The 22074-nt window shown below is 42.8% G+C and overlaps 2 protein-coding genes across 4 annotated transcripts in view; both read right to left on the reverse strand.

Moving 5' to 3' along the window:
• MAMDC2 (MAM domain containing 2) overlaps nt 1-8967 on the reverse strand; it is a 182672-nt gene extending 173705 nt beyond the window's left edge. For both annotated transcript variants that reach the window (XM_037797852.1, XM_037797854.1), the window contains exons 1-2: nt 8830-8967; nt 8368-8481 (exon numbers count right to left, since the gene is read on the reverse strand). In XM_037797852.1, the coding sequence (XP_037653780.1) occupies nt 8368-8481; nt 8830-8863 (148 nt within the window). In that variant the 5' untranslated portion in view covers nt 8864-8967. The remainder of the gene's footprint in view (nt 1-8367; nt 8482-8829) is intronic.
• Nucleotides 8903-22074, reverse strand: part of C10H9orf135 (chromosome 10 C9orf135 homolog) — a 246029-nt gene continuing 232857 nt past the window's right edge. Inside the window, exon 8 of one of the 2 annotated variants that reach the window (XM_037797855.1) lies at nt 8903-9162. In XM_037797855.1, the coding sequence (XP_037653783.1) occupies nt 8930-9162 (233 nt within the window). In that variant the 3' untranslated portion in view covers nt 8903-8929. The remainder of the gene's footprint in view (nt 9163-22074) is intronic. The other variant, XM_037797858.1, reaches the window with a different exon arrangement.

The raw sequence follows: 22074 nt of genomic DNA on the forward strand, positions 1-22074 counted from the left end.
TGGTCTATGAGCTGCCACCAAGGGCAGGGACCATGACTAATTTGTCTCTGAAATCCAACCCCAAATACCGTGCTTGATGGATAGTTGGCACTCAAATGCTTATTGATAGAATGAATATTTCTTATTTGCTTTTCCTGAAGAGCATGATTCACTCATGATGCTATGAAGTTAAGGTATGATGCAATTTGGTTTGTTTTATTATTTTATTTTTAGTCTAAGCATGTCTCAAAACACAAATTTCTCACAAAGTAGAGAAAGCAAATATTCTGGCAGATCGTACAGGGTTGCAAACCTGGTCCACTGCCTTTTACACAAGTCACATTAGTAAGCAAGAGCTCCTTCCAGGAATAGGCAAATATCCTTAACCTACTTTTACCCGCTAAGGTGGGAATAATTTATGTCTCATACCTGAATTCCTTAGAAACAGCAGCCAGTTCAAAGTGATCACCTTTTGACAAAAATATTTTTCAGATCAAGCACTGTCACTCTCAAGGTTGCTTTGTGAGTGTTTGTTATGGCAGGGGATCAAGAAACCCAGGCAGCCGTGATGGGTAAATAATCCAAGCAAGGTCCGTTTGTCCATTCACATATCAGGGATGAAACAGACCACTTATTGGTGAGGCAAGCTGAAATACTGCTTCACTGTTATATTTGGAAATTACAACATGAGCCTCTAAAACCTTTGAAGTCCCATGATAGGAGGGATTATTAAACCCAATGTCTTTCACTACACGGAAAATGTCAAGAGTTTTCTATTTTTGCTATCAATCTCAGCAAAGATTTTAGAGATTGATTGAATCCAAAAGTGTTTGTTGATACCACATACTGTTTGTCAGGCTTCGTGGGGTGGATGCAAATGCTGTCATTGTAGAGGTAATGCCCTGATGAGTTGAGGTGTGAAGACTCTGAGAAGGAAAACTAATAAGAAGACTTAACAAACGAAAAAAAGACAATGAGAGGCTTGGGAGGTGAGGAAGGGGAGAAGTTCATTTCACTTGAGAAAATCAGGGAATGTTTCAAGAAAGAGCTGGACTTTAAAGCCTGGACAGGATTTAAATAGGCCAGCATGGGACAGGGGAATAAAAAAGCAAGATAATACAGGTGTAGACAATAGTGAAAATAAAGCAAGGAGGCAAGAGGGTAAGGGGCATTTGAGTGAATTAATGGGAGGGGAGATTAGAAATATAATTTGGAGCAAATTATGAAGGACCTTTAAAGCCAAGCTAGGCACTTTGCACTTATCTTGTGGGCAACTGGTAATCATAAAAGAATCTGGGCAGGGGTTGGGGAGGGGGTATTATGCCTGTTACCTAATTGCTCAGCCCTCAATCCTGGGGAGTTAGTTATTTTGTTTGTTTTTGACAGCATCAAGCCTGGGCCCCATTCCTGGCCAAATGACTCAGAATCTCTGGAGGTAGGGCCTGGACATGGCTATTTTTTAAAAGACCTTTTTTGGTGATGTTAATGTCCAGCCAAGGTTGAGAACAATTGCCCTAATGCACAGGTGAGACAGGGGGTCATTTTTGTCGTTCTTTTTTTTTTATTAGAGTAGTTGTGGGTGGTTTATAGAATAGTCATGCCTAAAATACAGGGTTCTCATATACCACCCTCTTATTAACACCTTGCTTTGGTGTGGAATATTTGTTACAATTGATAGTAGCACATTTTTATAATTGTAGTATTAATTAAAGTCCATTGTTTAACTTAGGGTTCACTGTGTAGCATGGTTCCATGGATTTTTTAATTCTATTACCAATCTAACATTTCCCCTTTTAATCATATCCAGATACATATTTCAGTGCTGTTAATTGCATTAACAATGTTGTGATACCATCACCACCATCCACTACCAAAACATTTCTATCGTTCCAAATAGGAATCCTATACATTTTAAGCCTTTACTTTAGGGGGTCTTTCTTATGATAGAATTTTCGATATACTGTGAAAGTTCCTGCTCCTAAATACCTTCCCCATTTATGCCTGGAATTCCCCCATCACTGGCCATCCATTCTTCTAAGCACTAACCTCCTCCTGGTTTATGTGTACACATACACACACACACAACTTTAACGCTCCTAGGACTCCTAGAACCCAGACCTAAATGCATGAATATATTTGTATTATTAAATTGATTAAGAAAGGCATAAGAAAAATGGAAGTAGAGTTGGCAGATGTGAAAATCAGGGTCAATCAGTCAGGATGCCAAAGACAAGTTTAGCTACCTGCTGGCCCTGCTTATTGAGATGCTCATCACCTCTATTAATATAAATGAATTTTATTCAAATTCTTAAAAACCAGATATTCTTTAAGAAGAGATAGAAGTGGGACTGCTGCTGGAATGACCTACCAAAAAAGCTTCTGCTCTTGTAAGAACCAGGACTATTTATGAATACCACATCCCAGGATGCAAGTCACAAAATATGGTAACTGTAGGCTAAGAGATTTGAAGATGGTAACAAAAGCATAAAGTCCTATGGGAAGACTACTTCTTTCCTGCAACCTATTGTGGCCATGGCTGACTTCTGTAATTATGAGAAGGGAAATATCCTAAAAGTCCCCAAGTTCTTTGTTGGGGATCAAGCCAGAAATTGGGTAGCAACGTCCCACTCAGCAACTCTAATGTGAATAGGGAAGAACCCAGACTGGGTGTAGGCCTTGCTATAAGGAGGTTGATCAGACAGAGCCTACATCCAGAAATGTCAGCTAAGGCAGGGGGGAGCAGGCAGCTATTACTAGTTCAGGCAGGTTAGGTCCCAAGTGGAAGGAGGTCAGACAAGAGGACTCAAGATCCCAGACAGACCGACAGGGAGGCCAATGGTCAGGGACCTGCCCAGCAAGGGGTACTGCAGTAGGAACCAGCACCATCCATGGTGGAGCTTGTTTGATGCTGAGGCACCAGCTCTATGAGATGAGAAGTAGGGGACTCCAGGCCAGGAGGGAGAGTGGTAGGGTGGAGAGAAAAGCACTCCTGAGAAGAAACAAGAATTTATAGAGGAAAGACTATGCCACTGGGGGACTATAATCCAACTGAGAAAGTTGGCCTTACTACTTTTCATTCATACCTCATTCAGCCACATGGAAGTCAGATAATCTGAGAGGCTCACAGATGCTGAAAATAGAGCCAAATGACAAGAAAAAGAAGGTTCTTCATCTGGTTGGAACGAAGAGCAAATTGGAAGGGTGTAATCAAAAGAAAATTACACTAGTTGCCCAGATGTGTTAGAAAGCTGTCAGAATTAAAAGAAATAAAGTTTGATAAAATACAAGTCTGAATTAGAGTAACAAAAGAATAGTAACAGTTTACATGTATAAAGCGGTCACTATGTGTTAAATGTATTAATGTACTTAATCTTGTATCTTAGGAGAGATGACTTTATCTCCATTTTACAGAAGAAGAAACTGAGACACAGAGAGGTTGAATAACTTGCCTAAGCCCACAAAGATTTAAAAGGCAGAGCCTGGATTTTAATCCAACCTATCCAGCTCCAGAGTCCTTCTTAACCACTAGGTTCAAGCTGTTTCTCACAATAAGGAACTACCTTTGAAGGGGCAGAATGAACTAGGCGCACACAGGCAAACTCAAGAGGACATTTTCAAAACCCATTACTGGGTTCATTCATTCAACAAACATTTATTGGGCACCTGCTATGCACCAAGCCCCTTTCTATATGCTGAAGACTGCAAGCAGGTGAGCCCCTGCACATCTGAGAGAGTGAACAAATGCTTCTCGGTATGGCATCAAATGTAGTGTTTTGTGGATTTAATAGGTTAAAAGCACTTTGGAACCTGTGACCTTCCACATGTCAGAAATATACTTAGGTCTCTAATGTTTAGAGTTTAATTGATACACAGAGGCTCCAGGGTCCAGAACTCAGTGGAGACAGGGATAGAGCTGGAGGAAAGAACTGGAAGGGTAGCTGAGAAGTTGAGGCCCTGCCTCAGTGTTGCCACTAACTTGCTCCGTGCCTATGACTGGTGGCCTGCCCGGGCCTTGGTTTGCACTAGTTGACCTGTAAGGCCCAGCTATAGGATCCAGGCTCCCAGGCAGAGGGCAGAACCCTCAGGCCCAGCACACAACAGCTGTGCTCACTGGAACAGCAGTCCTAGCCAGGGGAGCCCCAGGGAATGCAATGTGATACTGCAGGAGTAACTTGGCCAAATTCCTGGGGTCAACCATCACTCTGAGAGGCATCCAAGGGACACCCTAGACTTGGGTTGGTTTCCAAGAGATCAATAAGCAGAAGTAATGCAGGTTCAAGCAGCCCTGTCAGGTAGGGAATTGCCTTGTGAACTTCATGATGTCAGGGTCTGATGCTGAGGCAGCACTGCCCGAGTTGGGAAAAGAGCTGAAATCCACGGAAAGGGGAAGACTGGCCTTCCCCACCCCAGGAAGGCCCCCTAGGATTCTGGTCAGACTCTGGCTCCAGCTGGGCCTCAAGAAATATCAGGAGGGATTTATCACTGTTAATAATAACTGGCACATGACTGAGTGCAGAACTGAAACTCAGACACCAAGAGTGTCCTTAAAAGAGAAGGAACAAGTTTGGGTGAAGAAAGGGGGTGTCAGAAAGAGACACAGGCATGTACTTACAATGCAATTTTGACATATTTTATACCCACCCCCACCCCTTGGTTATGCCAACGTTGTAGCCTGCCTTCCTGAGCTGCTTTTAGAGCTTCAGATGCTATCACTTGCTCTGAGGTACAAAAGCCATTCAAACTCTTCCTGTATTAGGCAATTTCTCAACCCTTGACCCCCATTGTTGTGTAAGAAACACCTTCCCTACGACAAGGCTTTGAATGTCCTTTTCACTTTCTCTTAACCTGACACATTTCCACAGCCCCTACCTCTCCCATGTATTCCAAAATTCTAATTAAAGAGCAGTGCCTGGATTTCATGTTACCCCGCCTTTCCCTAGTCCTTCAAATCACTTGCTCACAGAATTAGTTAAGGGGGCTAAGGCACAATGCCCCAAAATTATAGTGAAGTCAAAATCTACTGGATGACTAGTTTCAATCGTGACTGTTCCAATACAAGGTCCACTTTATGGTCTCCAAGAATCCTCAGCCAAAGGGCTTCTGCCCCCACAGCTAGCTGGTCAGGAGGAAAATGGAACCAACTGCCTCACTTTCAGCAGAGGACTATTGTTCAAAGGGGTCCTAACAGACTTTAAATTCTGAATGAATAAAGAAGTTGTAGGTTGTGTGTGTGTGTGTGTGTGTGTGTGTGTGTGTGTGTATGATAAAACAGACCTTTCCTTTCCTGAATTTAATTCCAACCTAAAACTTAGAAGTGAGTTCAAATTTGAGACTGTCATAACCTCACTTCCCTTGACAAATCAGGAAAAATAAAAATGTTCTACAAAAAGCATAGAGGGAAATCAGATAAACAGGACAATGTCAGGCAAAACAGTACCCCATCACCTGCTCTGGAAGCAACAGCCTTTCCCTGGGGGTCTCCTCCTTTGTGGCATACAACCCAACCCAACCCACTGCCTGCTCAAATTTACCTATTCTGTGCTCAGTGGAGATAAAGCATATATTTCAAGGCACTTAACGTCCACAAACTTGGAACATTGGCATTGTGATCAGAGATGCTTGGAGACTGAACACTCTAAATAAAATCAAAGGGTGGACCTCGAATACAATTTTGGGCAGCTTGGAGATAATTTGAAAGAAGAGGTCTTTAGCAACTAATCTCAGATTTAATTCTTCTGTCATGAAATTCTAATTTGCAGATCCATTTCCTTACTCAAAGCCCTTCTTTGGGCTTTAGCATTGTTCTCTCCACTGACAATTAAGCTACTAAGAACATACAGAAATGCTATTCTTGTTTTAAATACCTATGACCCAAAGTATCCAAAACCAGGAGCTTTCAATGATGGACTAAGCACAGAGGTAGATGGAACCAGTTTCAGAGGTTTCTGCGGCAAGATGAAGTAAATTTGCAGAGAGGCTTGTAAAGAGCTTGCCAAATTTCAGCCCGGGACAACTTTATTATCTTTAATTTCCCAATTTAGAAATGGGTTTATAATGGAAATTTTTAGTAACAACTTCTCAGCAGTCAACCGCAGCAGCTGGCACACACCTACCTCAACTGCCCCTCCGGAGTAGACAGCTACATATGTCCATGTTCCAGCCTCTGAAAATTATATCTGTAACAACTGAAGCTTAACAGCCCTGCTCCACCCTAGAATGTTCAGAGGAGAATGAATTAACTTCCCCCAGCCAAGCTAGTAGTCCCAGGCCTGAGCCAGAAAGCAGAGGCTGCTAGAAGTTAGAAAAAAAGCAAAGGCAAGGGAACAGTGCCTTCATTATACTATCAAACCATCATCGCCTTTTCCTATAAGCATCTTCCTGTTTTCCTGCAGGGAGACAGTTTAACGGACATTCTGGTACAGAGGTGCCAACTGAGCTGAGAGCACTTCCTGTAGGAGTGGGAGGCAGTTGTGCTCAGCGGGCTGTGGCATGCCCATTGACCCAGAGGCAGGCTGCAAGGGGGCCACCCTCCCAACAAAGGGACCAGGGCTCCTGATTTAAGGAATGATTTTAATTTCCTTTTCTCGGGACCAGGACTAGGGTAAAGCAGGCAAGGTGCCCAGGACACATTTGGCTCCTTCACCCTCATCATGGACATGCTTAGGGTCAGCAGCACAGGTGTGTGTTTGAACATGCATTGTAGAGGACATGGCGAGACACTAGCTCAGTGGTTCTCAAAGTTTGGTCCCTGGACCACAAGCACCAGCATCACTTGGGAACTTGTTTGGAAAGCAAATTCTCACGTTCCACCCCAGACTCACTGAATCAGAACCCCCCAGAGTGAAGCCCAGCTAATGTGTTTTAATGCACCCACCAGGTGATTCCCACAAAGCTAAAGTCTGTGCTAGAGAAGGACGCTCTTAAAAGCCAGTCAAGCAGCATATGTATGGCCATCTCTCGAAAGGCTTCACACACAACCCTGACAGGGGTGGGGAGGTGAGATTAAAGAGACTTTCCTGGGGCCATCAATAAGGTGAGAATTCCTCTGATAATAAATCAGAATTGCTTTTTCCCGGCCACCCCTAAGCAACCTTTAGTTAGCAAGTCTTGGCAATTGTTGGAGAGTAATAAAGATGAATATGAGCTAGTTTCCTCCTGCTTCTTCCCCTAACTAGACTGTCCAGGGTTGGCCATTCAGTGAGACTCCATGAGAGGCACCAGCTATTTGAGTGTTCCAAGACTAAGATTCTTCCTCTGTAACCTTTGAGGGTCAGATAAACTTATGTATGCAAAACCCGGAACAGAAGCTTGGAGCAGAGTAAGAAGTAGAAGTTAGAAAGAAAGCAACAAGGAAAGGAGCGGTGTCTTCATTATACCATCAAACCATAATCTCCTTCTCCTATAAGCATCTTCCTGTTTTCTCTGACAGTGAATACCTCCTAACCAGGGCTTCTGGAACCCTTCCCTTCTCCAGGGACCCAGTTTGGCTGATCTGGGGGCCTGAGAGCAACTGAGTGGGGAAGAGGAGTTAGCAGCTCTTGTTTATAATGCAGTATTTTTTTAAAGGAGGCTATTTTCCGCTTCAAATAGTCTGGAGCACCAGGCTTCTAAATGGTGTGACACTGTGAGAGAGAAAGGAAAGAAGAGACAACCCTTGCTTGCTGTTGGGCACTGGAGGACTGTTTTTTTTTGTTTTTGTTTTTTTTTTGTTTTTTGTTTTTTTACTATATAAACGAAAGGTAAGAAGACACTTCAGACAATCCTACATTTAAATCTTGTCACCAGAACCCACACTGTGTGGCCTAGTGAGACGATGACCACCACCCAACTGCTGAGCGTCCTCAGGCACAAGGTCGTGGTCTTGGTTCCCTCTTTTGCCAAGTGCTGGATTATAAATAATACAACAGAAGCTGAGGATGAAATCATGCAGCAAAAACACTGTCAGGCATGACATGAATGTGAGGTCTTAGTACTGAGGCCCCATCACAGAAACATGAAACAATTTCGGCAGAGCTGGAAGAGAACTAGTCCCACCCAACTTCTGCTCAGGAATGTGTCTGCTGAGGACCAGAGAGGCTGATGGCCTCCCGACAGCAGGAACACGTGGGCTGACAATTGTCATTAGCTGTTGCCACTTTTCCCCTTGCATTGGAGAGTGCTGGGGCCAGGTGAACAATCTCAGCACTTCTAACTGCAGGCCAGGTGAACAAAGGCTGGCCTCTCCCGGCCCTTCCTTGGCGGTTCCTTGCAGCACAGCTGACGTTGGAGGATCAGTGACTCACACTTTTCCTTCCAAGGGGATTTAACTACGAGATAGCATTGCCTATGTGGAAAAGCCAACCAGCAAGCAGGAAGTTCTCCTCTGCCCCACTCCACGTAGAGTCTTACCTTCCTCATTCAGAATCCACGGCAGAAACGCAAACACCGAGTCAAAGCCGCAGGTACTCTCTTCGAAGGCACAGGACCCAGCGGGCAGGTCCAGGGCACGGGCAAGCTGCAAGGCTGCAGGCACAAAGCGAGTTTCAGTTCGGGTCCCCGCCCAGGAGCGTTTGCACCAACTCGGGGCTCCTGGTGAAGGGAGGTGCGGGGAGGCGTGCGGATGGGGGTGGGACAGGGATGCATATCCCCCTTCTCCCCAGGAGCGTCCACTGCAACACTCCACCCCCACTCCAGGCTAGGCTTGGGGAGGGGCGTTAGCAGCTGCGGACAAGGAGCGAGAGGCGCACTCGGGTCGCCCAGCCCGGGACGCCTAGCCCGGCCACCCAAAGCAGCAACAGCCAGAACGAGTCGCGAGAGCGCCCCCACCCCACCCCCCACCCCACCCCGCGGGTCTCCAGACCCAGGTCTTACCTTGCATCGCCAAGAGGAAACGCCTTAACAGCATGATCGCACTTTAGGACGGACTGGAAAGGGGTGCAAGCTGCCAGCTCTCTGGACCTGCTGCTCCTGGTTAAAGGGAGCGTGGGAGGCGAGGGCGCCGGGGACCCGCGAAGCGAGAAGTTGAGAGGCAAAGCGTGCACTTGGAGCTGCCCAACTCTGCAAAGCCGCTCTCGGAGCTGAGCAGATAGTCGACCGTGCCTGAATGGAGAGCGCCGCGACGGGGGCAACCGCTGCAGCAGCGTGTCAGATCGCTTCCCAAGTGAAGCCGGCCCGCTGCACAGCTGGTCCTGGGAGAGGATGGGGCTGGAAAAAGAAGGGACAACTGCACCCTTTTGAAAGGCCAGCCCACGGCTGGCTAGGAGAGGAGAGGTCGCGATGCAAAGCCTTTGCTCAGGATTTTAAAACTCGGGGTCAGACCACCTGGAGACACTTGAAAGGGGCAGGCCTTCCAGGAGCCCTGTGGCAGAGTTGGGACTGGAGGCGCCTGGGCCCGCCCATCTGTGGTGGGAACCAGCTTATTTCTGGGTACAGCCTCCCCGCATCTGGCATCTCGGTCCCGTAGGGCTGGCCCTAATTTTAAACTTTTCACCCCAGAATGGAAGAGCATGGAATTCTCCTGAAAGCCCAGAGGAAATTTTGGAAACTGTTAGGTGGAGTAAGCTTTATATCCCAGGAGTTTGTGCATTTATGGCCCACTAATGCCAATACTATAATAACACCCCCCCCCCCCCTTTTTTAGTCAGTGGAATGTCTGGCATGCCCGGTGCTCAGCATTCCCTCTGTCCAGTGAAATGGGGGCATTCCTTCTCAACAAAGAGCCTGCTAAATTAGAAGGGTTCTAAACTGGGAGGTGGGGGAGAGGGTGGTGTTGTTGGGGAACGGTTACTTTTGAGGTACTTTTTGCTACAAGTTTTCTTTGAGTGCTAAGAGAGTTTTCAACAATATTCTTTTGTAAAGAGACTTACTTTTTCTTAATCCTCAGTTACAATTTTGTACAGGGATTTTCTGCCTAGGGCTGTGGTTCTAAAACATTAGGGTGCCTCAGAATCACCTGGAGGACTTACTAAAATGCATATTCCTGACCCCTACCGTCAGTCTCTGATTCATTGGTGGGGAGGCGGGGTCCAGAGTCTGAGCATTGCTAACAAGTTTCCAGGTAATGCCACTGATTCTGCCAGTCTGGGAACCACACTTTGAGGACCACTGTCCTACAAACTTCTATTTAACCATTAAAGCCCTGTTCACATGCCTTCACTTGGCTTCCAGACTTCTGGTTTTCCTCGTCCTTCACTGACAGCTACTTCTCAGTCTCCCTTGTTAGTTTCTTATTATCTCCCTTAACACTGGAGCACCTCCACATTCTGTCCTTGGGTTTCCTGTTCCTTTTTCTACTCATTTCCTCAGTGACTTCATCCAGCCTCATAGTTTTAAATATCACCTGTAGATTAATGACTCCCAAATGCATGTTTCTAGCCCAGACTGATCACTCCCAGTGATTACTCCCAATATCTCACACCACATGGACATTTCGTTTGAATGCCTAAGAGCTATCTCACACCTAACGGGTTCCAACGGGACCACTGCATATCCCTTCCCAAACCTGCCCCTCCCCTGAATCTTCTCCATCTAAATTAAAGGAACGCTTTTCTTTCAGTTGCTCAGGCCAAAAACCTTAGACTCATCCTTGACTCCTGCTTTCTTCTCATGAAATTAGCAAATCCTGTCAGTTCAGCATTCAAAGTATAGCAGGTGCTGACCATGCCCCACATTCACTGTGACCACCCTGATCTCAGAGACAGATGAGGAGAAAGAAAATTTCAATAAAAGACATTGGTGAGACAGAACAAGGGCTGCAAACAAAAAAATGCCAGGCGCCAGAGAGGTAACATAAATGAATGAAACAAGCTGCCACCAGGGAGATGAGAGTGGTGGGGTCTCTAGTGAACTGGAGCAAGTGTGCCCAAATAAAAGCTTAGTGCCAGTTTGCAGCCACTAAGATAGCACCACAGAGACAGAGAATGGGATGCCCCAACACCATCGCTGTCCCCCAACCCTGCCACCTCCAGAGAAGGTGGGACAAGCACATGTGACTAGTCCCACTTTATAGAAAGAAAGAGGCAGAAAGAGTCTGATTTTAAACCAAGGACACATGTCTGTATGTGACAAAGATAGGATGAGAAGCCATTAATCTGCCTTCTACTTGCCCAGTAATTGGGCATGAGGAAAGGACTTTGTATACTCAAGGTCCTATACAAATGTAAGGCCATCAATAATAATATTTATAATAATCTTTAGAGTAATTTTACTTTAGTTGCATTCTATCAGACATTATATATTTTAAAATAATATTGATGTATCTGTCTTTTTCTCTCGTTTCCTATGTCTCCTCTGATCTATCCCAAGGCATTGTCTCTGCCTCACTCCATCTTTCTTTGTCTCTATTTCTCTTTCTCTCTCTGTCACTTTGTCTCTCTCTCTGGCTCTCTGTGATTCACTCTGCCTGGTGACTGGTCTCTACCGCTCATCAACATTCAGTGTTTTGCTTTGCCTTGTCTCACATTCTCTCTCTTTCCCCCACCATACACCCCACACTATCAGGTTATAACGCACTATCAGGTTGAAAATGAGCAGCTGAAATAATACCAGGCTCCATGGCTTGTCCTGCCAGTGGCCTCTGCATTCTAGCAGGAGGCGTCTGCAGGCTCTGCCCCGAGGCTGGTGTTGTCCCCTGGTTATTGCTCAGCACCATCTGCATCTTACCCCCAGAGGGCATCATCTGCCCACACTGGCTCTGAATCATCACAATGAGGGACGCAGGCCCAAGGTTAAACAGTTTTTACAAATCTCCTTTTATTGCAAAATATATTACCCGCTGTTAAAATTGCCACACTTAAGCCAATAAAGTAGATATTTCTCTTAAAGTGAGCATTTAAAAGGAGAACACACTTCCTTAAAGAGATGCTTTCTCACAATCATTCATCTTAATCAGCTTTCTCTGAGTCCTAGCTTGGAGCCAGACGATCTTCACTATGGCTTGAATACCATCTTTTGACTTATTTTTTTAAATCCAAGTTCTCCTGGGCTGACTTGGCACAGTGATAATACTACTACCCACTTTTGTTGAGTATTTGTGATGTGCCAGGAGATTTCATGGTCAGTTTACAGAGGAAGGAACTGATGCTCAGAGAGTTTAACTGCCTTGCCCAAGGGTACAGAATCAGGATGTGAACCCAACTCTAGCCAATACCAAAGCCCTTTGCCCTCCATGCCATACTTCCAATCAGGGGAGGTTTGAGTAGACACTTTCAATGTCCCATTCTTAGATCCCCTGCCTCCTTCTTCTACCCAAAGAAAATGCTGAGGCCAGGAAGGTGAGTTTTTCTCTGCCCCACTGAAGTGTCTACTCCAAGAGTGTAGTGTAAATCTCCATCCCATCACTCTGCCATGCCAACTACCCACTGTCACACATCTCCTACCCTAGGCCACTTGCCCTTTCCCAACTCTGTTGTTTTCTACTCCTCATGCATTTACATGTGCTCTTCTTTCTGTTCAGAATCAGAATGCCTTCCTCCTCTTCTCTGGTTGGTAAACTCCTATTTAATTGTCAAGACTCAGTTCAAATGCCCCCTCTCTCATGTCTATGCTTCACTGTCTTCCTGTACAGCAGCACACATTATGCTGTGTTGTAATGACTTTGTCTATATTTCTGTTATCCGCAAGAGAAGTTGGGTTTCCAAAAGCAAATATCAAGTCTGCTTTATCTTCATATCTGCTTCTGTCATAATCCCTGTGCATAGCTAATTGTAGGCACTCAATAAATGCCTGTTGAAGGAAAGGCAAAGGAATAGCATATCCTTGTTGGCATTGACAACCCAGCCCCCCACCCCCACCCCCACCACCATACTGTAGCCCTCTGGTTAGAAGAAAAAGAACTAAATCTAAACAGTAGGTCACCAGGGGGATATTTATGGAAATGAATGGACTACTCAGATGTGCTTTGGGAGCCCAGAGCCAATCTGAAGTGGAGTAGCAGTCTGAACAGGGAGTCAGAACAGGCTTTCTGGGGTCAGAGCAGCCCATCTGGAAAATGGGGCAGTGGGAGTCTCAGGAAACCACTTCATGATTGGCAAAGGAGGTGGCAGGGAGGCAGCTTGGCCTCTGGAAGGAAGCACCTGGCCCTGGATGTTGGAAGGAAATAGGGACACCTGTCCCTGGCCCAGCCCCCTGGACTCCTCTCTGGGTCCAGGGGAAAGGCTGTGCTGATGATAAAGCCAGAAAGATACATTCCTCTAAAATTCTACCAAACACTGGGCCACAAACTGGACTCCTGTGACAGAATTAGAGAGTGGGAGAGCAGCATATGGCCCACTTTGCTGCAGACCCCCACCCCACTTGCATTTCAGGGTTCACTGCAGTAAGAATGGGCAGCACAGTGGCAGTACAAGCTGCTTCATGAGCACTATGACAACCCCCAGGTCCTGGCATCCAGGAGGGGGTTAAGGGGGAGATGAAATGCGACACATTACAGTTAATGGTGGCTCTAGAGACTTGTGAGGCCCGTGGACCACTTGGGCTAAACCCAGGTGGCATGATTTCTCCCCTAAGAGTTTTTTTTAAATGCAATTTTAGTGAGATATATTCACATACCATACAGTCATCCAAAGTGTACAAACAATTGTTCACAGTATCATCACATAGTTGTGCACTCATTACCAAAATCAATTTTTTGTACATTTTCATTACTCCAAAAAAATAAGAATAAAAATAAAATAAAAGAGAACTCCCAAAACATCTAACACTCCTTTCCCCCTCCATTATTCATTTACTTTTTGTCCCCCTTTTTTTCTACTCATTTTTCCTTACGCTGAATAAAGGGAGTGTGAGCCATTCACAATCACACAGTCACACCATTTAAGCTATATAGTTATACAGTCGTCTTCAAGAATCAAGGATACTGGATTGCAGTTCAACAGTTTCAGGTATTTCCTTCTAGCTATTCTCCCCTACGAGTTTTGTTTGAGTTTTTTGGCAAGGGAAAGGGAGGAATAAAGCATTCTGTGACCGAAAGCATTCCCCAGAGGGCTGTGAAACCCCAGCTTAGCTTCTGATTCGCAGCCTCTTGCATGACTCGTGTTAGACTGGATATCCACACTTGTGTGGTTTGATCTAAATTGAACAGGGACAAGGATAATAATCAAGACACTTCACCACCAGTAAGGTCTGGTCACTGAGACAGAATGGACAGCAACTGGGAAGGTGACAGATGCAGAATATCAGTTCTGAGAAGGAGAAGGAGGTGTGTGCAGGTGTGAGAAGGCAAGTCACACTATTACTACTAATCAGGAGGCTTGACATGCAAGGGGAGAAAGCACTGGGGATTTAAGGATGCTAAATGACAGCAGTACTTTCAGGCTTTCAAAGTCCACAAGGCCCAAGTAGTTGATGATAATGAAGAAAGTCCACCATCAGTCATTGCAAGATGCCTCAGTGACCTAATCCAATAGCTCACAACTCCAGTTCTACCTCACAACCATCTGGGGTGTTGTGTTGTGTTGCTGTTGTTTGTAATACAAAGCTTGGGTCCCACCAGGCCAATTAAATCATAATTGATGATGTAGGCTAGCCATCAAAACAGTGTCCTGTTTTGCGGGGCTGGGGTGCAGAAACTAGAAATGTAAACTGGACAATTGGTAAACTGTAGCTTTGTTGTTCTATCAGAATAAAAGAAAAATCAAAACTATTGAGTGGAGACCATCATAAGCACCAACAACTGTGAGATTAAAAATAGATTCAGGATTAAAATAGAAGTTTTTATTTGGTAATACTTGAGGTGGAGCATTCAAAATGGAATGGAAGATCTATATTTCTAGAGGCTAAAGGAAATTATCTTAGGTCCTGGTTATTGGCTTGAGGGGAACTTCTGTTTGTTCCCAATAAAAGTGTCTGCTAAAAAAAAAAAACAGGGAGAAACTAGGAAGGGGTACCTCTTGTTTTTGAACTTCTAAAAGCCCCATAACTCCTCCCAAACTGAAAGGTTGCTTTCATGTTACCCATTTTACAGCCTTATATACACATATAATTTGTATTGAGTTATGTGGAAGCTTTACATATTCATTCACTCATAGCAGATCCAAATTAGACTTCTGAGTATCTGAATCACTGGACTCAAAGAATTTCTCCCACAGGGTGAGGGGAGGGAATGCACTACAGGGAAGCTGGTTCCCTCACTTCATTTCAGAATGAGAGCATAGGACAAGGATGGATTCTTTTGTTCTAGCCATGGGAATGGCTTGTAGTGGGGGGCAGCCCTCCGCATCTCTGTTATGTTCCATACTTAGCCAACAACATCACCACATTCTTCCAGCAGGGAATAGCTCCACTAAAGATGGCATCCAACAGATTTCCACATCTATCCAAGTCCACTGATTCTTTCATTCCACTCCTTCCTTTGAGGTTCAATTTCCTTTATTTTTGAAACATGCTTTTTAGTAACTTTCTTCAGTGAAGGCCTGGGAGATGTCGATTCTCCCAGTCTTTGTTTGAAAACACCAGCCATAAAGGATAGTTCAGTTGGGCATAGGCTTCCAGATTAAAGTCCCAAGTAAAGACTGGAATACACTCATCTAAATTTTGCTCCTTCAGAAATCACATAAAAACTACAGTGAATTGAAATTATTTGGAAAGACATAAACCCATAAAGACAGGAAGAATTAGAGACAGCAATAAACTTCTGGAAGCTAGAAAGAAGATGGACAAATTATAACTGACCAAGCAGATCAAAGAAAGTCAAATTCAATACTTGACTCAATTTACACTGCAATATTATCAAAAGTGCAAAAATTCATGATAGCCGGTAACTTGGACATGTAGGTGAAGGGGATGACTTAAAACAAGGAAGATTAGAAAAGCTGCTAAAGAAACACTAGATACCTAGATCTCTTCCATATCCTGCACCACAGATTGATACCCTACTCTAGCAACAGAATGAATAGTTATGCTCTGAATTAAACAAAGGTACAAAGGACTTGGATGGCACAAGCTGGGTCAAGTACAGGGATACTACACTGAAAACGGGGAGTAAGTGAAGGTGTAGACACTTAAAACCAAGACCCCTCAAGCCTTCTTCACTGACTCAGCATCCAGAATGATGACCAGACCATTATTCTGTAGCCAGAAGAATAGAAGGGTCATCTCAGGGAATCTGACTGGCCCAAGAGGAAAAATTTAAGTTGCTGGTGTTAGAGTTTCCCCCAACAAAGGGCCCAGTCAGATCACCAATGAAATTCACTCAGATCTTCCAATCTGTTTTTTACTCTCCCGTAGTTAGACATGAGCAGACATGTATTACCTGATAGCTAACAAATGCCTTTCGTATGCAAGATAGAGATCAAACAAATACACCACAAGCAGAGAAAAACAACCTGAGGGAAAAATGAACCATGAAGGGAAAAGGAACTTCAGAATAAAACTTATTAACACTTTTAAAGATGTAAGCAGTGATACTGGATCCCAGATAAAGATCAGAATGCTATTTTAAAAAGAACATTCAGAGGACATAAATGAGCTCTTAGAAATTAAAAACACAATAGCAGAATTGAAACACTCAACAGAAAGGTATGAAATTCAGTTTGAGTCAATCTCCCAGAAAGTAGAAGAAAGCAAAGAAAAGGAAAACAGGGAAGAAAATACAATATATTATAAAATATTATATAGATTTACAGTTATATAGTTTTTATTTATATATTTATATAGTTTATATTATATTTATTAAATGTATATGTTTAAAATATATTCATAGTTTTATATATAACATTAAATATTTTATTATATTTTGGAACATAATATAAAGTAGTCCACGAAAGCCAATATCTGAATAATGGGAGTTTCAGAAAAAAGGGGAGAACATAAATAAGAGAAAAATCAAAGAAACAATTTAAGGAAATCTCCCAAACTCAAATTCATGAGTTTCCAGATTGAAAGATTAACTAAGTACACAATGGATGGAAATAGACCCACACCAAGGCATATCACTATGAAATACTATAAAAATGGGGACAATGAACAGATTTTAAGTTTTCAGTGGGCAAAAACAAGTTATATTTATACTACTATATACAATGCCAACATTGATGATTGATCTAAGCAAAATTCTACTTTTCTACAGTAAAAGGAGATTTGGGAAGTATGTTTATGCATGGTGGATGGAGAAGGAAGAAAAAGATATCCTGATTTTCTAATATAAGGATAGTTATTCCATTATCTTCTGGCCTCTGCTGATACTGCTAATAAGTCTATAGACACTATACTACTTGCTCCTTTTGCATGTATCTGCCTCTAAGCTCTATTTTTTCCTCTGTTTTAAAGCTTTATTTCTTATCTTTGGTGTTTATATTTTCTTTAGAGTTTCCAACAATCCCAGTGAAGATCTGAGGGGACTCATCTGGGATCCTTTATTCACTGTACACTTTCATCAAAATTAAAAAAAAATTCTGTTCACCAAAGGACATTATCAAGAAAGTGAAAAGACAACCTGCAGAATGGGAGAAAACATATGGAAATCATGTATTTGATATGGTTCAATATCCAGAATATATATAAAGAACTCCTACAACTCAATAGAGAAGCAACCCAATTTTAGAAATAGGCAAAAGACGTTTCTCCAAAGAAGAAAAACAAATGGCCAATAAGCACAGGAAAAGATGCTTAGCAGCTTTAGCCTTTAGGGAAAAGCAAATCAAAACCACAATGATCAACTACTTCACATCCACTAGATTGGTTATTATTTAAAAATCAGAAAACCTAAGATGGTGGCTAGGAGAGACAGGCAAAAAAACACCTCCATCAAAAATACTAGATAGAGGCCAGAAAGTGACCCAGAACACCAGTTCCAGCAGTGCTCCAGCTGGACAAGGTCTGCTAAATCCACAGGGACCATGCACTTGGTGAAACTGGAAGTCTGCGTTCTGAAACGAGTGAGTAAGCCACTGAATGTGCGGCAGCCATGCTGGCTGCAGTGTGAGGAAACCATGGGTTGGCATTTGGAGGCAGACTAGTTCTTTTTTAAAAAAACCCCAAAGCAGCTGCAGATATGGCAACGAGAATCACATAGTGAAGTGCGGCAGGAAAGGGCTGTGCGAACACCTCAATATCTGGTATGGAAGATAGCCCTTCAGGCACCCACTGCTAGTTGTTTCGGAGTGAGGAAGACAGAGGGCAGCCAAAAGGGGGAAAAACCATGCCCCTTGCAGCCATCTTCCCAGCAGGCTGGGAACGCTCCTGCCCGGTGCCAGAGACACAGCCCAGAGCCGTGCCAAGGGACCCAGTGGGTCACGAAGTGTTTCTGGCAGCACCGCGCACATGCCACAATATCAGGTGTGGACAATAGCCTTTCGTGCACCCACAGCTAATTGTTCTGGAGCTGGGAAGGTGGAGCTGTGCGAAAAGGGGAAATTAACATGCCCCATTCAGCCATCTTTACAGCAGGCTGGGAACACCCCTGCATGGCCCAGCAGCCCAGGGCTTCCCTTGAAGGACGGTGCGCACTTGTGACGTAGCACAGCCTTCCCTCAGCAGAGGCTCTAGAAGGGCACAGCTTGGAAGAGGGACCCACCTGGAAATCCCAGGGACCCTACGCCAATACCAAGGACTTGTGGATCAGCGGCAGAGACAATCTATGGTGAGACTGAAATGAAGGTTTAGACTCTTGCAACAGCCTTAAATCTCCAGGAACACCTGGGAGGTTTGATTATTAAAGCTGCCTTCCCTCCCTAACCGCTCAGATACATGCCCCACATTCAGGGTAGAAAGCACCAACAACACACCCAAACTTGGTACACCAATTGGACCCCACAAGAACCAGACCCCCACACGCCACAAAGACAAAGTTGGGGAGAAATGACTTGAGGGGAATAGGTGACTCGCAGATGCCATCTGCTGGTTACAGAAAGTGTATGCCACCAAGCTGAAGATCTGACAAATTAAAGATTGGTGTCTGAATAATCCTTCATATCCTAAAAGAACCCTATCAAGTAAAGCAAATGCCAAGAGCCCAAAAATAACAGAAAATTTTAAAGCACTTGAAAAAACCAGATGATATGGATAACCCAAACCCAAACACCCAAATCAAAAGAACAGAGGAGACACAGTACTGGGAGCAATTAATCAAAGAACTGAAGACAAACAACGGGAGCATGGCAAAGGATATAATGGAAATGATGAAGACCCTAGAAGAGCATAAAGAAGAAATTGCAAGAGTAAATTAAAAAAAAATAGACAATCTTATGGAAATAAAAGAAACTTGACCAAAGTAAAGAAGTCTGAATACACATAGTACAAGACTAGAGGAAGCTGAACAGTGAATCAGCAACCTCAAGAACTACAGAATGGAAAATGAAAGGACAAAAGAAAGAATGGGGAAAAAAATAAAAAAAAAATCAAAATGGATCTCAGGGATATGATAGATAAAATAAAACATCCAAATTGAAGACTCATTGGTGTCCCAGAAGGGGAAGAGAAGGGTAAAGGTCTAGAAAGAGTATTCAAAGAAATTGTTGGGGAAAACTTCCCAAACCTTCTACACAATATAAATACACAAAACATAAATGCCCAGCAAACTCCAAATAGAATAAATCCAAATAAACCCACTCCAAGACATATTCTGATCAGACTGTCAAATACTGAAGAGAAGGAGCAAGTTCTGAAAGCAGCAAGAGAAAAGCAATTCACCACATACAAAGGAAACAACATAAGACTAAGTAGTGACTACTCAGCGGCCACCATGGAGGTGAGATGGCAATGGCATGAAATATGTAAAATTCTGAGAGAGAAAAATTTCCAACCAAGAATACTTTACCCAGCAAAACTCTCCTTGAAATTTGAGGGAGAGCTTAAATTTTTCACAAACAAATGCTGAGAGATTTTGCTAATAGAAGACCTGCCCTACTTCAGATACTAAAGGGAGCCCTACCGACAGAGAAACAAAGAAAGGAGAGAGAGAGATAGAGAAATTTAACAGACATATATAGAATATTACATCCCAAATCACCAGGATACACATTCTTCTCTAGTGATCACGGAACTTTCTCCAGAATAGACCATAGGCTGGGACATAAAACAAGCCTCAATAAATTTAAAAAAATTGAAATTATTCAAAGCACATTCTCTGACCACAATGGAATACAATTAGAAGTCAACAACCATCAGAGACAGAAAATTCACAAACACCTGGAGGTTAAATATGAGGGGGAGATGAAAACATTCCTGGATAATCAAAAGCTGAGGGACTTCGTCACCAGTAGATCAGTCCTATAAGAAATGCTAAAGGGAATTGAGCAGGCTGAAAGGAAGAGACACTAAACAATTGACTGAAACCACATGAAGAAATAAAGATTTCCAGTAAAGATCATATGGTAAATATAAATACCAATACTACTGTATTTTTGATTTGTAACTCCACTATTTACTTCCTACAGGATCTAAAATACATAAACTTTAATGATAAATCAGTGATTTTGGACTCAATGTAAAATATGTAATTTTTGACAAGAACTACATAAAGGTGGGGGAATGGAGGAGGATAGGAACATAGTTTATGTGTCCTATTGAAGTTAAGTTGGTATCAAAGAAAACAAGATTGTTATAGACTTAAGATGTTAAATTTAAGCCCCATGGTAACAACGAAGAAAGTATCAGAGAATATGATCATAGAGATGAAAAGTAGAGTATGGGTGACTAGAAGTGGGAGAAGAGGCAATGGGGAGTTAATAAGAAATGAGTGTAGGGTTTCTGTTTGGGGTGAAGGGAAATTTCTAGTAATGGATGGTGGGAAGGTGATGGCATTGCAACATTGTGAATGTGATTAGTCCCACTAAATGGAATGCTTGGGAGGGATTGGAATGGGAAGATTTATGCTGTACATATGTTTCCACAATTGAAAAAAAAGACAGTCTAAATAGATAATGACAATTAAATGCCATAGATGACCCTGGATGAGATCTAAGAATAGAGGAGAAAAAGCTCAAAAGGACACAACTGGGACATAAGAAAAAAATGAAATATAGAATGTAAGCTTTATATCAATGTTAAATTTCTTGAACTTTTTAACTACACTTAATGTGATTACATAAATGAATATTCTTGTTCATAGGAAATGTATATGTGAATTATATTATTTGTTGAAGGATGTGTGCAACTTGCTCTCATATGTTCAGAAGACAGAGCAATAGATGGATGATAAACAGGGAGGGAGGGAGAGAGGGAGGGAAAGAAAGAAATGGTAAAGTGACAAAATATTAAAGTTGGTAGATAGAGGTATTGGTGGAGGGGGGTTGGGGTATGCTGGAGTTCTGTGTATGGGGTTTGTATTATTTTTGCAACTGTTACTGTAAGTTTGAATTTATTTCAAATTAAAAATTAAAAAAAATCAGAAAATAACATTTGTAAAGGAGGATGTAGAGAGGATGCAGAGGTAGGAATGAAAACTTGTGCAGTCGCTGTGGAAATCAGTTTGGTGCTTCCTCAAAAAGTTTAGACATAGAATTACCATATGATGCAGCAATCACACTTCTGGATATATACCCAAAGAATTGAAAGCAGGGACTCAAACAGATATTGTACACCAATGTTCATAGCAGCATTATTCACAATAGCCAAAAGAGGGAAGCAACTCAAATGTCCATCAACAGAAGGAAAAATACAATATGGTATGAACATACAACAGAATATTATTCAGCCATAAAAAGGAATGAAGTTCTGAAATGTGCTACAACATGGATGAACCCTGAAGAAACCATCTTCAGTGAAATAAGTCATACACAAAAGGACAGATACTGTATGACTTCACTTATATGAAATAACTAAAATAAGCAAATTCATAAGGATAAAAAGTAGATTACAGGTTACCAGGGGTGGGGGGGAAGTAAGAGGAATGGGGAGTCAATGCTTAATGAGTATAGAAGTTTTGTTTGGGGTAATGGAAAAGTTTTGGGAATGGATGGTGGTGATGGTAGCACAACAGTGTAAATGTAATTAATGCCACTGCATCATATGCTTGAAAGTACTAAAAATGGGAAATTTTATATTGTATACATGTTACTGGCAAAAAAAAAAAAAAAAAATCAAAGCACAGCACTACAGATATTTGCTGGGTTAGTTAATACCCCTGGACACCAAAATATACTCATAAGGATAAATCATTGGAGACACAAGAATAGCATT

This window comes from Choloepus didactylus, chromosome 10, assembly GCF_015220235.1.
Source record: "Choloepus didactylus isolate mChoDid1 chromosome 10, mChoDid1.pri, whole genome shotgun sequence".
In the NCBI taxonomy this organism is placed as follows: Eukaryota; Metazoa; Chordata; class Mammalia; order Pilosa; family Megalonychidae; genus Choloepus; species Choloepus didactylus.